The 14,286-nt window shown below is 34.2% G+C and overlaps 1 protein-coding gene and 1 pseudogene across 1 annotated transcript; both read right to left on the bottom strand.

The window, feature by feature from the left end:
* Window positions 1-2,271: 2,271 nt before the first annotated feature.
* LOC105967080 (large ribosomal subunit protein uL4 pseudogene) lies at window positions 2,272-3,196 on the bottom strand (annotated as a pseudogene).
* A 4,706-nt stretch (window positions 3,197-7,902) lies between these two features.
* LOC105967104 (Class II aminoacyl-tRNA and biotin synthetases superfamily protein) lies at window positions 7,903-12,089 on the bottom strand. Its single transcript, XM_012991677.2, has 10 exons — window positions 11,432-12,089; window positions 10,454-10,564; window positions 10,241-10,354; window positions 9,566-9,856; window positions 9,368-9,478; window positions 9,190-9,243; window positions 8,943-9,022; window positions 8,732-8,847; window positions 8,255-8,369; window positions 7,903-8,135 (listed from the first exon to the last, which is right to left on the bottom strand). Exons 1-10 carry the CDS (start codon window positions 11,936-11,938, stop codon window positions 8,009-8,011), a joined length of 1,626 nt encoding a protein of 541 aa, XP_012847131.2. The 5' UTR covers window positions 11,939-12,089; the 3' UTR covers window positions 7,903-8,008.
* Window positions 12,090-14,286: the final 2,197 nt, after the last annotated feature.

The following is a 14,286-nucleotide window of genomic DNA, read 5'->3' as shown; positions in this document are numbered from 1 at the left end:
GGTACTGAACTCGATTCGAAGTGGCGATGGGTTGCAGCGAGCGGCGGAGTGTCGGTGGGAGTCAGTGAGCGGCGGAGCGTCGGTGGGAGTCAGTGAGCGTCGGAGCGTCAGTGGGAGCCAGTGAGCGGCGGTGGGCGGCGGAGGGTTTGGATATAGAGAGATGGAAGAGAATGAGATTTGAGAGAAAAGAGAAACACGATGTTTGGCTTGATTGTGGGTGGGTTAAGGTAATAATTGAATTTAAACTAAAAGGGTAAAATAGGTATTTTAAATGCTTCAGGGGGTCTCACAAATTAAGATTATAATTTGGGTTTTTGATAGGACAAAAAAAATCTTTGGACTTCCTCATATATGTTTTCAAACTAGGGGTTATCTCACATTTCCAAAAAAAAAAAAATTATATGAAATATTTGAAGTTAAGGAGGAACATGTCTGTCAAATTATTGGCAAAATGAATTTCTCAATACCAAATTGAAAATAAATTAATAACGGCCCGTTTAAAATCTATTTGTTATTTACTTCTCTATTATTCCTTTAATTTGGAAGAAGTTGACGCCGAAAAAATGAATTGGTCGAACTGAGGAACCAAATTAAATTTCGAGAAAATTTGTTTAAAACTCTCTTAAAACTATTTTGTACAGCTAAAAGTTGCGCCAAGATGTTTTGAATTTGCTAAGGGTCCATTTGGATGGAGGGATTTGGGGAGGGATTTGATTTGGAGAATGGATTTGAAATGACTCCAATTTTGGAGTCATTTGAAATCCATCACTATTGCTCCAAAATCAACTAAAAATGAGGGGTGGGGATTTGAAATCCATCTCCAAATCCATCAATCCAAACAAGTCCGAGGGATTTGTTATTATGGATTTGAAATCCCTCCCCCAAATCCCTCCATCCAAATGCACCCTAAAAGTTTCTTAGGCAGTTTTGTTCGACAATTTAGACTGAAAATAGACAATTTAGTTAGATAATTTGGACTTGAAATGAGGACCAAGACCGGTGAAAATAACATTTTCCAATGACATGCTTAGTGGCAAGGGACTCTCGGGAAGAAGCCGAGGAACGAAAAAAACCCCATTTTTTTTTAGAGTGGAAGTGTTTGAATGACTTTTATAAAACTAAAAAAAATAAAAAATTGTCCTGATTTAAAAGGAAAACTTGAATGGTGTTTAGCAAATTGTCCCTAACATTTCGGACCATTTAGTCAATTTAGTTATTTAAGATTCTTAAACAAAGTTCTTAAAAAAAAAAAAAAGCAAATTAACTGAAAAAAAAGTGTATATGCTAACACTCCAAAATTGATCATGAGCCAAATAAAAATTAATAATTTGTTTTCAAAATTTTATGCAAACATCACATTAGTGAATTAGTTATTTAAATATATATTTGAACCATTTATTACTGATTTATACTTATAGAAAGTAGGTTTAATTGAACTTTGCGGCCTCAAAATGTACCATTTGTCACTTTGCACCCTTGAAAATAATTTATGGCATTTTGCACCCTTAAAACATGTTTAATCGTTCAAATTGCACCTTAGTTTATTTTTCGGTCAAAATTTCCATCGTTGACCTAATTTCTGATAGTTAACAGAGTCATTTTTGCCTGAAAATACGTTAGCGATTTACACCCTGAAGAAAAAATCAATTGAATAGACAAAAATGACCATTTTGACGAACATAAAATAAGTAAACGACAGAAAATTATGTTCATAAGATAAAATAGCGTGCACTTTGAATAATTAAACATATTTTGAGGGTGCAAAGTGCCATAAGTTATTTTCGATGATGCAAAGTTCTAAAATATTATATTTTGAGGGTGCAAATGTGGAACTAAGCCCAGAAAATACGTATTTTAAAAGTGTCTAGAAATACTTTGTTTGAATAATTAGGAAAGTAATAATAACTATATGTCTTCAAAAAATTATCATCTATAATTCATTTTGTATTGACCTAGACGCCCATATTATTAGGATTTCATATTGAAAAAACGAAAATAATAAAGTTTATAGGAAATATCTTTATTACCCCATGTCACATTGAAATGGATTAAATTGTAAAACTCCCCATATTTTTTTTAAGAGTCAAAGTAAAAAAGTGGAATTTACCCAAATATGGATTGAAGGTATTTATATTTAAGTACTAATAATTTAATTTATTTCATATTAATTTTGAAGTTACCTACACCTATAATCATCCAATCACTTGATCTTCACCTATAAATCCCAAATAACACTAAAAATATGCTTTGTGAGTCAAGAACAAAGAATAATTGTAGCTTAAATTAGCTTAATGACTTTCATTCTCTGTCAAACGTTTATAAACAAAATCTAAAATAATAATCAAAATCTATAATTAACAATTAAGATACTCAATTAATTTCTTCCAAGCTTTCTCGGCATCTGGGAATCCTCCGATTTGCTTCACTACTTTTAGGGCGGCGTTGTTTTTTTTTTTTTTCAAACGCCCTCAGCTGTATCGGAGACGACAAGGGGCAATTCGGGAACTTCATCGATCTCGTGCACACGCGCCATCACCGGAGAAGGCACGGCGGAGGCGGTGATCGCGGATAAGATCGCGTGGCACTTCTCGGTGTCGTTAACGGCCCTCTGCCAGCGGCGCCAGATTTTGGTAGGTGCGAACTTCCTACCACCGGGACACGTGTTTCCCAAGGCTCCCTGCCCGCCGCTGGTAACACGAGAAACGGCCCAACCGGTACCCCAGGAATCGGCGGAGGTCTGGCGGCCGGCCTTCTTCGAGAAGGCGTAAAACCGGCGGCGGGAGTTGTTTGAGAATTGGTCGAGCACGTAGACGACGAGGTCGGGGCGGATGGCCGCCATCATCACATCTGGAAGGGGCAGGTAGTTGGCGGCGGCACCACCGTCGGTGGCCGTATCGTTCTCCAGGGTTGAACGGTGGCGAGAGGGCGAGCAGCGGCAGCCATTTGGGAGAAAAATGGAGGGCTAGGGTTTTGGCTGAGAGTGTAAATTAGGGTTGCAGAAAGGAAGCTTTATGGAATGGCAATTATAAATTACATTTTTATTGGTTGTTGGGCTATTCGACAAGCCTGTTTTATTAGGTCTATCTTATTATTGGTAAATTACACTTTACCCTATTATACTTTTGTTCGGTATCACTTTATCCCATTTTATTTTCAATTGCATCGATTTGTCCCCATGTACTTGAAAATTTGTCTCAATGTGGTCTTCGCTGTTAGTTGTGACATATTTCACCTTAACACCATCTGATCTAAGTTCTGAAATTACAAAAACGTCACATCTCCCAATTTAAATAATTGTAAAAAAGAAATGAAGAATTCAAGATAATGAGAAAACGTAGTTCACGACGCTAGCCACATTTATTTTTTATTTTTTAAATTTTTTTAAATAATTAATTATTTAAACGGGAAGGATAGTTTTTTGTAATTTTCAGAATTAGATCAAACAGTGTTAAAGTCAAAGGACTGAAAACTACCGGCGAGAGCCACATTGAGGAACTTTCAAGTGCAGGGGATGCAATCGGGAGTAGAAAGTGGTAAACTGATATCAAGCTAAAGTACGAGGCGAGAAAAGTGAAATTTACCCTATTATTATATTATTACACGATTTTACTATCTGAAATGCTAAATCCCACATGGAAATTACTAGATCCTGCACCTAATAAAAATTTATGCTCTCTCTAAAATTTCAAACGTCAGTCTGTTTCTCTCCCCCCAAACAAGTTCTTCTCCCTCATGTTTGTACAAAAACATCATAAAAACAGTACTATAATTTGAGTTTCGAACTTGAAGAACCTTCTCAAATTTATTCTACAATCAAGGTGACCATTCTATCTCAAATTAATTCTACTAGTTAACAGTACAATAGGTTTTGTTCTCTCTTCTCTCTTTTTTTTTTATTTTTTTATTTTTTTCTAAACTCAATTCAATTTTATTACTTGTTTTTTTTTTGGAAGCAAAAGAAAAAAAAAACAAGTAATAAAATTGAATTGAGTTTAGAAAAAAATAAAAAAATAAAAATAAAAAAAAAATAAAAGAAGAGAGAAGAGAGAACAAAACCAATTTTATTACTTGTTAATATATGGTGTGGGAGGAGAGGAGGGGGGAGGGGGGCACCTGCCATGAAATTCACGTCATAGCAGGTGTGGGGTTTTTTTGGGGTGGGGGGCGGCGGCTGGGTTGGAAACAAAGGTTGATGTGGGGTTTTGGGGTGGTGACTGGGTTGGATGCGATGATGCGTTCTTTCTCTTTTTTTTTTTTTGATTTTTTTTTTTTTGATTTTTTTATTATTAATTCATATCAATTCAATTATTTATTAAATTTTTAATAAATAAATATTATAAATATTTTAGAATTAAATATTTAGAAATTCAAAATATTGAATACATGTTTAATAAATATTTAATAATTAATAAATATTGAATAAATATTTAGACTTGTTTAATAAATACTAAATAACTTTCAAATGTTTAATAAATACTTAATTTATGTTAAATATTTTTGGGATAATTAGTGAAAACCCCCCAATACATTTGATTATATTAGGATGGATATAACTTCATTTTACATATTAGTGAGAACCCCCTTATTTTATATTTTAATTTAACATAAATTCAGATTTTAAGTGATATGTCTATATTACCCTTAGTTATCATTTAAAATCACAAAATCCTATTTCTCTTCTTCATCTTCTTTTTCTCTCCAGCCACCACCTCTCTCTCGTTTCTATCCCCAACCCCAAACCAGATCTCATCTGCCCACCACCACCCTCCGTCAACCGTCGTCGTCGCTGCACTCCGTCCACCGCCGTCGTCGCGGCCCTCCGTCCACGGCCGTCGTCACCGCCCAACAGTGCCTTTGTTAATCCTTTACTCTTTTTGAGTATCGCCAAATACCAGAAGCCGTCATTCAGTAGGCAACAATCGCTCTCCGATTGCCTCGAGTCGCGGCTCTTGCCGATTCATTTAGCCCGAGGATGAAACCGGTAATAAAAAAACTCATCGGAGCAAAGCAGTTAATTCATCCTATCTTTTGCCAATTTTAGATCGAATTTTCAGATTCGGTTCAGATCTGTATTTATGATTTTCGATAAAAATATGGGTTGTAGTTGATTTTCGATATATTGTAGAGTGTAGTTGATTATTTATATTAATTTTCTCTAAAACCATTTTAGGTATCCACAACGGTGATCTGATGTGGCATAGTGGTAATTGACGGTTGATGCAAGGGGTTTGCGTCCTTTCTTCACCTGACAGGCATTGGCATGTAGAAGTTGGGGAATGGTTGAGACGGTGGCGATGGAACAAATCACCCTCACAGCCTTCGGATTCAACACATGGTCGGTGGAGATGTAGCCCTTTCTCGATGGATATGCGACTGTAATGTCCAGCATCTGGATTGAACGATAGTTGTTTAATCTCTTAAATTGAGATTTTTTAATTCATAGTTGATTTAGATAAATTAGTTTTCGATTTTTATAGTTGGTTTAGATAATTTTAAAGTTGATTTGATAAATTTTTAGTTGATTTCAATTTGTTATGGTTGATATTCGTTAATTTGTAGTTGATATAATTTTAGTAAACCTGCTATTAAAAATAACTATTTTTTGTGATTGTTGGTTCGAGAAATAAACGAACAAAAAAAAAGTTGTTTTCAGTAATCTATAGTTGATTCTGGAAATAGTCAATTTCGAAAATAGTTGATTTCGGAAATAGTTGTTTTTGAAAATAGTTGATTTCGGAAATAGTTGATTCCGAAAATTTTATAGCTGTTTTCGGAATTTTATAACGATATGAAAACAAAAAACTGGAAAATAAAAATAATAAAATTGAAAAAAAAAATATATTTAATTTTTTTTAAATAAATAAACGAATATTATAATTAAAAGAAAAAAATAAAATAGATATTAAAGTAGTGGAGAGTAAATAGTAAGGAAGGGTAAATTTGAGAATTAAAAAAAGTTGGACTTATCACTAATAAAGGAAATGGGGTTGGACCCATCGTTATTAAAAAAATGCTAGAGGGGGTTCTCACTAATAGTCCCAATATTTTTTGTATAATGTTTAATAAATATGTTTCGTAATTTTTTTTTACAAACTGTAAATTTTTTTTCTAACTGGAGTCACACCTACAATCTCCAGTAATGGCATCTTGTACCTATTACAAAATAATTATTTAATATTAATATTCAATAAAATTTTAAACTTCAAATTAAATTGCATCAACTATAAACAAATTATTACCTATTGGTCTTATACGTAGAGTCCATGAGTAGGACATACGGGAACAACTTCAGCATATCAGGAATTCGAGGATCAACAAACACCAAGTCAATAACCTCATTTGTCATTGAATCGGCGCGATGTCGCTGTATATACTTGCTCTCATTAATACACTGCATCAAATGTTGAATAACTGTCTTTCCGCCCATTAATTTAATTTTGATTTTGAGTCTTGCATTATAAATGTATTTCAACGAAGTGGTAATATTTGGATCTTCAGGTTGAAAATTGTTTAAAATCTTCTTAGGCTTCACGTGACTTCTCGTCAACATCTCGGTAACTTCATACTGCTTCTGCGAGAGTTGTTTATAACGACTATGCTTCGAAGCCGGAGGATGATTATGCTTCCCGTAAATTATAGAGAGTTCCCATTTACCCTCTGCTTGTAGAGCCCCATTCAGCTGGAAACCACAATTACATTTTTTCGTGCCATTACATTTTGTACTTTCTACATCTATATTCTTTCGTTTCACCTGCTTTTTCCCAAACCAATCACAGGTGACGTATACTCTATCACAAAAAGTATGACCTATACTTAAGCTTAGTGCCATGGCTTTCAGATGTGTCTCTCGCCCACTGTATTAAATCGCATCTACAATTAAACAATTGTACTCCTCGAAAATATTCAGAATAATCAATTTCCCCATTATCCTGAAAAAAAAATATATAAAAAAAAAAATATATATATATATATATATATATATATATATATATATATATATATATATATATATATAAAGAAAAAACACCGGATCGCATCTAAGGTAGAAGCAGACGCATCAACGACGGCGCCCACCTTGGACGCGAATACAGTGTACTACGCGTCCAACATGTGCGCACTATTTGTTTCGTCTTCTAGGTTGTCTGCCCTCCCTCTGCGTATGACGAATTTTTGGCAAAAAAAATTAAAATCTTACATTCAGTTGAAGTGAATTGTCGTTACAAAGTATTGAACTCATTAGTTGATGAATATTACGTAACAAAAAACGACTTTTGACGACTTTTCAGTATTTTGAAAACCCTCGAAAAAAGTTGGAGAGAAGTCGAAAAAATAGAGCGGAGAGAGAAAATATTTTTTTTATAGAGAGAATTTTTTTTATGTCCGAGATTTAGTAACTTTTTATGTGGAAAACCCTAGAAAAAGATTTTTTTTATAGCGAGAATTTTTTTTTATGTCCGAGATTTAGTAACTTTTTATGTGGAAAACCTTAAAAAAAGTTAGAGAGAAGTCAGAGAAAATATTTTGTAGAGAGAGAATATTTTCGGTAGAGACAATATTTTTTATTTATGTGAGGGATTTAGCAACTTTTAGCGTCGGATTTAGCACGCCCATTTTTCTATTATATTTATTTAGGGTAAATTAATGGCAAATAACTTACAAATCCTTGTGATATTTGTATTTATAAATATCCCCTAAAACTAATAACCCTTAATAAATCTTAAATTAATAAATGGTCTAAATTATTAATTTGTTTAAATTACCCTTTTATTAAACGAACAAACTATTGGCAAAATTACCCTTTTATATCTGCACCATTGGATTAATTTCATGAATATCATTTTCTAAACTTGTCTTCTTCAAATGAATAATAAACACAAACATCAAGAAAACCAAGTAATAATAAAAGCATAAAAGTGTGCTGTTTTCTAGGTAAATTCAGTAGCATAAACAATGGCAGTTTGATATTCTCATCATATAAAAAAAAATATTAAAGTCTGCACAAAAATAATCATGGAGTTATTCTCTGAGGGTCGCGAGGGAAGAGCGATGTTTTGCGGATATTGTTGAGTGCACAGAATAGCATCACCACTCGCTCCAATCCCACTCCAAATCCGCCATGTGGCGGTGCCCCGTACCTTCAAAAAAACCAAAGCGAATCAAACGCACAAATCTAGTATTTCTTTCAACGAAAACCAGAATATTCCAGACAAACTATAAATGAGAAAAAAGACAATGAGTTGATGAAAAAACGCACCTGAAAGAATCGATATATGTCGAGATTGTGTTAACATCAATTCCGCATGCTTGAGCACGCTCTGTCAAGAACTCAGGCACATGCACACGTTGAGCTCCTGATATGATTTCCTCGCCTAGAAAGATAAACCAAGAAAAAAAAATATATATATATATATAATGAATTGGATCCAATAAAAAGAAAACCTTTATTTAATCTGAATCTTGAAATGCATAGCAGCAAGCAATTTGACAATAGATCAAACCGAAGAGGGTTGATACATTACCCGCTATAGTAATTCTTCTTGTATTACAAATGAAAATGACAAAACATTTATATAACCTTTGTATTTGGTGAAATTTATTATTATGCATTTGGAAAATAGAAAAAATCAAACAAGCCCAAGCTAATTTGCATCATTTGTTTCATGCCACTTTAGTAATTAACGAGACAACCATGCTTTTGACTTCATGTATAATAGTTGCTATTATGAAATACCTCGTATAAAAACATCAAACGAGTTGCTATACTTCATGTCATCATGACACGGCATGGTATAGAACGGTCGAACTCCGAGAGGGTAGCGGTGAAGGATGTAGAATTCGGTTCCATACCTAAAATTGGAAACGCGAGAAGAATCAGATGGTGATGGAAGTCATATATCTAAAATAATTAGATTGAAAGAAACAATAGGATTAAACCCGCATACTTTTCCAGTACAAGCTGCCCGAGCTTTCTTTCGGATTCTGTGTTGAGATCTCCGAGTGGGTCAACGTCAACACCAGATTCCTGCAGAAGTAAGATTCATTAAACAAAATGATATCATTATCGAATATGAACTAACATTTACTTATGCCAATTCCCGATTCATTAAGTTTATTATACGCCTATTTTATTTTGCAAAACTTCTAAACATGTCAAAGTTGAATTCGCTAAACACTCGTGTTCCGTCTTACCTTGAGCATTTGTACGCCCTCTTCGAATGTAAGACGCAAAGTTTGGCGCAAATACTGCATAATCAAAGACAACAATGTCAGTACACAGTAACGAATTCTTACATTCATTTCATATCATTATTACAACATATTACATATCATTAATAAAACAAGATTTAAGTTTTGATAGAGAGTCAACCTTAAGCGGCTCAAAGGGGTACTGCTTGTTGATTGCTTCGAGCTCCTTGGAACATGTCTCATTCAAACCGTCAAACATCGTGACAAATAAACGGTCAACAATGTCCATAACCTGATTGAATGAATAAACGAAGATAATGATTTACAAAACAACATTTGACAGTAATCCAAAGCTTCTAAAAAGACAATAATAAATTACCTCTGAATAATGCTCGTTAATCTCCATTTCAACATCAAGACCTGTAAATTCGCACAAGTGTCTATGTGTGAAAGAGTCCTCTGCTCTGAAAACTGGACCAATCTCAAACACGCGGCCAAAATCACCACAAATGGACATTTGTTTGTGAAGCTGAGGTGACTGTGCAAGACATGCAGGTGTTCCTTTGTAGTCCAATCTGAAAACAGCTGAACCACCTTCACTCGAACCTGCTATCAGTTTTGGGGTGTGGATCCCGACAAACCCTTCAGACAGCAAAAACTGCCTAAAGATCTGCTCAAACGTTTAATAACATTAAGAATCAGTGCTGAATATTTCTCAATGATCTTAACAATAAATTTAACATCTACATGACACTTCAATATTTCTAGCAAAAAAAGGGAAACAAGAGAAGGAGTGGGGCTGGGGGGGCTGCAAAAAAATAATTATCTTCTTTCAATCGACCAAAACCAAATTAGGAATCACTCGTCGAAAAAATGTTTTTCAAAACTTGGAAATGCAAGTGAGCAAATAAAAAGACAGTGACAACACTTCTAAAGACTAGATAAGGTTAAAAAAAATGGAAATTAATGAAAAAAGTCACTGATTAGAGGCCTTGTGATAAAGAACCGATGCTGAGATAATGGGAAAATCGCCTACAAGAAAGTGTGTACTCACATTCTCAATTTGACACTGAATGCGGAAAATTCCTTGATTAGCAGGGGTGCGGATATCAAGAACTCTGTAGTTCAAGCGAGTATCCTGATTCACTCGAACAAGCTGCTCACCTGCCTGTGTTTGTTAAAGGGCTCATCAGTACATTGTTTTCTACTAAAAAGGATAAAAAAGGACTTTATTTTTTAGTAAATTAATTAAAGCAAGATTAGATACCTTCAAAGCCTTTTCTATCTCGATCTCACTTCTAGCTGCATCGTCAATGTTAATGGGTAGTGTGGGAATAGCCATGTTCACACAATAAAGTTTCCTCACTTGAATCTCCACCTACAAGAGTCAATATATTTAACCAAAAATTCATGAGATAAAGACTCGAAGGATAAAATAAGTACCAGTCACGTCTGCCTAAGTGGTAAAAATTAAAAGCCATTGAATTGATTATAAGCTATCCAAGCAAGTGCCAAACCAAATATACAAATATGGATAAAAGAATCACAGATGCAAACAAAGGTTACGTAAGTACCAGAAACTATGAGTACACAATATCATAACATTATATCAACGAGTGAAGCACAGAAATCCCTTAAACAAGATACATATTAGGCACCAACTGCAACCACAGTGTATATTAGGCATCATATACACTTTCACATACATTAACGAACCAGAACCACTTCCAATTATCATAATTGAGTGTTCATTAGTGGATTAAAATATATTAACAAAAGAATTACGAGCCAGAAAACTGATTCTAAACTAATCAAAGCAAGTACACCAAATCCTGTATACAACTACCTATAAAGAAGCATATATGAAAACACATGATACTGAAAGAGCAAAAACTAGAGTCCACACTATAATTACATAACATACTTACATATACACTCTTTTATTCCTTAATCATGAAACAGAGATACATATTAAGCACCAACTGCGAACACAATTATTATGATCTAATAATAACAATAGACGGCACAAACTAAGCAAAATCATATACATTAAGGAACCAGAACCACTTCCAATTATCATAATTGAATGTTAATTAGTGGATTAAACAACATATGAAATTATATACAACCTCGAAATCGTCTGATATACAGTCAAAAATGTTCCAAGTTGAAATTGAAGTATCTACAGTACTTTCCTAAAATAATTCACACACACACACACACACACACACACACACACACAAACCTGCTGACTGGCGCCAGTGATGGGTTGAGCCGGAACAGAAACAATTCCTTCGATATCAACGATGCTCTCTCTGCTCAAACTAGTGGCGAACTTCACCATCTGAGAGCTGACAACATCCTGCGCCACGGTCAACACGCACTGCACGGTAAACCCTCGCTTCCTCACAACGACGAACGCCATCTTCTTCCCCACGGCACGGATCGCCTGCGCGCGGCCGCGTACCAGCACGGCCTGGTCCTTCAACCCATCGTTCAAGTCTTTCACATCCGTCCACTTCTTCCCGGAGATTTCCTTCGACTGCAGATCGTTCAGCGGGATTTCGCCGTAATTCGCAGCCAGCGGGTCCTCGCCATCGAGGGCGACGGCCGACACTGCGGCGGCGGCAGATAAGGCGGCGGCCTCTTGGCGTTTGCGCTGGCGCTCTATCTTAGCGGCTTCTTTTTTGGAGATTTTCTTCTCGGAGTTCTCTTCGGCGATGGGATTCTGCGACGGTTCTTCCGATGACATTTTAGGGTTTGTAGGGTTTGTTAATTTTACTGAAATCGAATTTAAATGGAAGACGAAGGAAGATATGGTTGGCGGCCGAGGTTTTCTCTTCTTCTCTGTGAGTTTAGACTATTGTTGCCTATTAGACCGATTCTTTCTCCTTTTCATTTTTAGGGTAAATTACGAAAACCCCCTAAACGTAGGCTAAATAACGAAAAATACCCCAACTTATTCGTAATTACCAAAAACTCCCTCTTGAGGTTGTTTCCGTCTTTACACCAACCCCGTACAATATGACTTTTCACGGATTTTTTTTTTCAGGGAATAGACTTTACGCAATTTCATATATTTACTTTTATTTCTCACATATTTAACATAAGGTATAATAGACCGTACACGTTTTTTATTAAAAAACTCAATTAACAGTTAATTAGAAAGAGATTTGGTTATTACGGATAGATGGGGTGTTTTTCGTTATTTAGCTTAAGTTTAGGGGGTTTGGTAATTTACCTTTTTTTAATGTGGACTTATTTTTTTGTGAAAATTAATTGTTGTTTAATAAAAAAATCTATTATTTAAATTTAGAATTAAAATAATAAATTAATTTCATTTTTTATTTATTCTTAATTAGTTAATAGAAACTTAAGGGGATATACAATTAGTAAGAATACGAATTTTAGTACATTGTACGTGTTTTACTTAAATTTAAACATACTTATTAATTTTACATGGAAAAAAGAAGGAAAAATTAATATTTTCACCCATCAAGTTTGCCCCGATTTCACGTTTGGTAGCCATATTCATAAAGAATATATTTGATCCCTCATGTTTCAATAATTTAACATTTTTTTCCGTTTTCGACAATTTACCGTTAGTTCGCAAGTCAAGACAGACATGGAAACACGCTTGATTCGGTTAGTACTAACAGAAAATTGAGAGCAAGGACAAAAGTTTGAAATTTTGAAATATAGGGGGCCAAATATATTTTTTGTGAACATATGGGGCGAAATGTGAAATCAATGCAAACTAGAGGGGTTAAAAATGTATTTTTCCGAAAAAAGACGTCACAAGTTCAGAAAGTGGTATCACATAAGGGGTTGTACATTGTGCAATAATTATAGTACATCAACAACTCAAAGAGGACTGTGGGATAATCGATTGCAAAAGGACACGTGCAGCCCAAAGAGAACCCTCATCTACCCTTGCCAGCATTAGCATTTAGTACGCGCTATAGAAATTACTATCTCCACTCCAGAAAAACTCTACCGACATCCCAATCTATGCGGAATGACTAAATTGCCACAACTTTCACCCCTGATAGTTAAAAGTGAAATAAAATGAGAGAACAAAACTAAATTGGTTATGGAAATTTAATTTTCTTTCACTTTATTTTTAAAATTAGGATTATCAGATGTGTTTATAATTTTCATTAAGTGTGGTCATCAATATTATCATTGTAATCAAAGTGGGAAAATTGAGGTATTTTATATATTTTTTTTAATATTATGCTATATATATTACGTATGATGTAATCTTAAATAATTAAATTAATTTAATAATAAATAAAGTATAATAGTTGTGTTTATTTCGGTCAAATTGGTTTAAATTAATTAGGTTGGATTTTAATTTATTGTGCTAAAATTATTGTTCAATTTATCTTATTGATATTAGTTCTTGGGTTTTTGCTTTGCTCATAACACACTTGCAACACTTGAAATTGTGATTTATACGTATTTTACTTTGTCTCTATACTTATTATTGTTTATAACTAGGGTAAATTACAACCATCCCAGAGGTATGGTTAATTTACGAAAAAATCCTTCTTGTTTGGATAATTACATCTACCTCTCAGATATGATTTTTTCTTACACCTCCATCCTTATGGTGTCAAATTCAATATAATCATCTCGATTTCGTGAATTGTGCTCTAGTTTGTACTCGTTTTGTGTAAAAATACAGTTTCTGATGCACCACAATCTGATATATATACAAGCCAAAAAACACATATTATGATCATATTGCTTCAAAATGTGGAGTTCGAATGGGATAAAACGGGTACAAAGGTAATAATATTCCATATAATCTCGAAAAATCCACTAAATTTGAAACCATAAGGGTGGACGTGTAAAAAGTTTTATAGTTGAGGGGGTAATTGTAATTACCTAAATAAGATGGGATTTTCGTAATTTGACCATACCTCAGGGGCGATTGTAATTTACCCTTATAACTATTATAAAATTTCAACTTATTTAAAATATATAAATAAAAGTTTCCTAGTTTATTAATTCCATTTAGTTATGACTTTCCATCAATTAGCAAGTACTTGTGAATAATAGGATTTGAAAATGGCATGTATATATGTTTTCATA

Source organism: Erythranthe guttata, chromosome 5 (genome assembly GCF_056151865.1).
Source record: "Erythranthe guttata isolate IM_541 chromosome 5, IM_541, whole genome shotgun sequence".
Taxonomy (NCBI): domain Eukaryota; kingdom Viridiplantae; phylum Streptophyta; class Magnoliopsida; order Lamiales; family Phrymaceae; genus Erythranthe; species Erythranthe guttata.
This window is presented reverse-complemented; position numbering and strand designations above follow the sequence as displayed.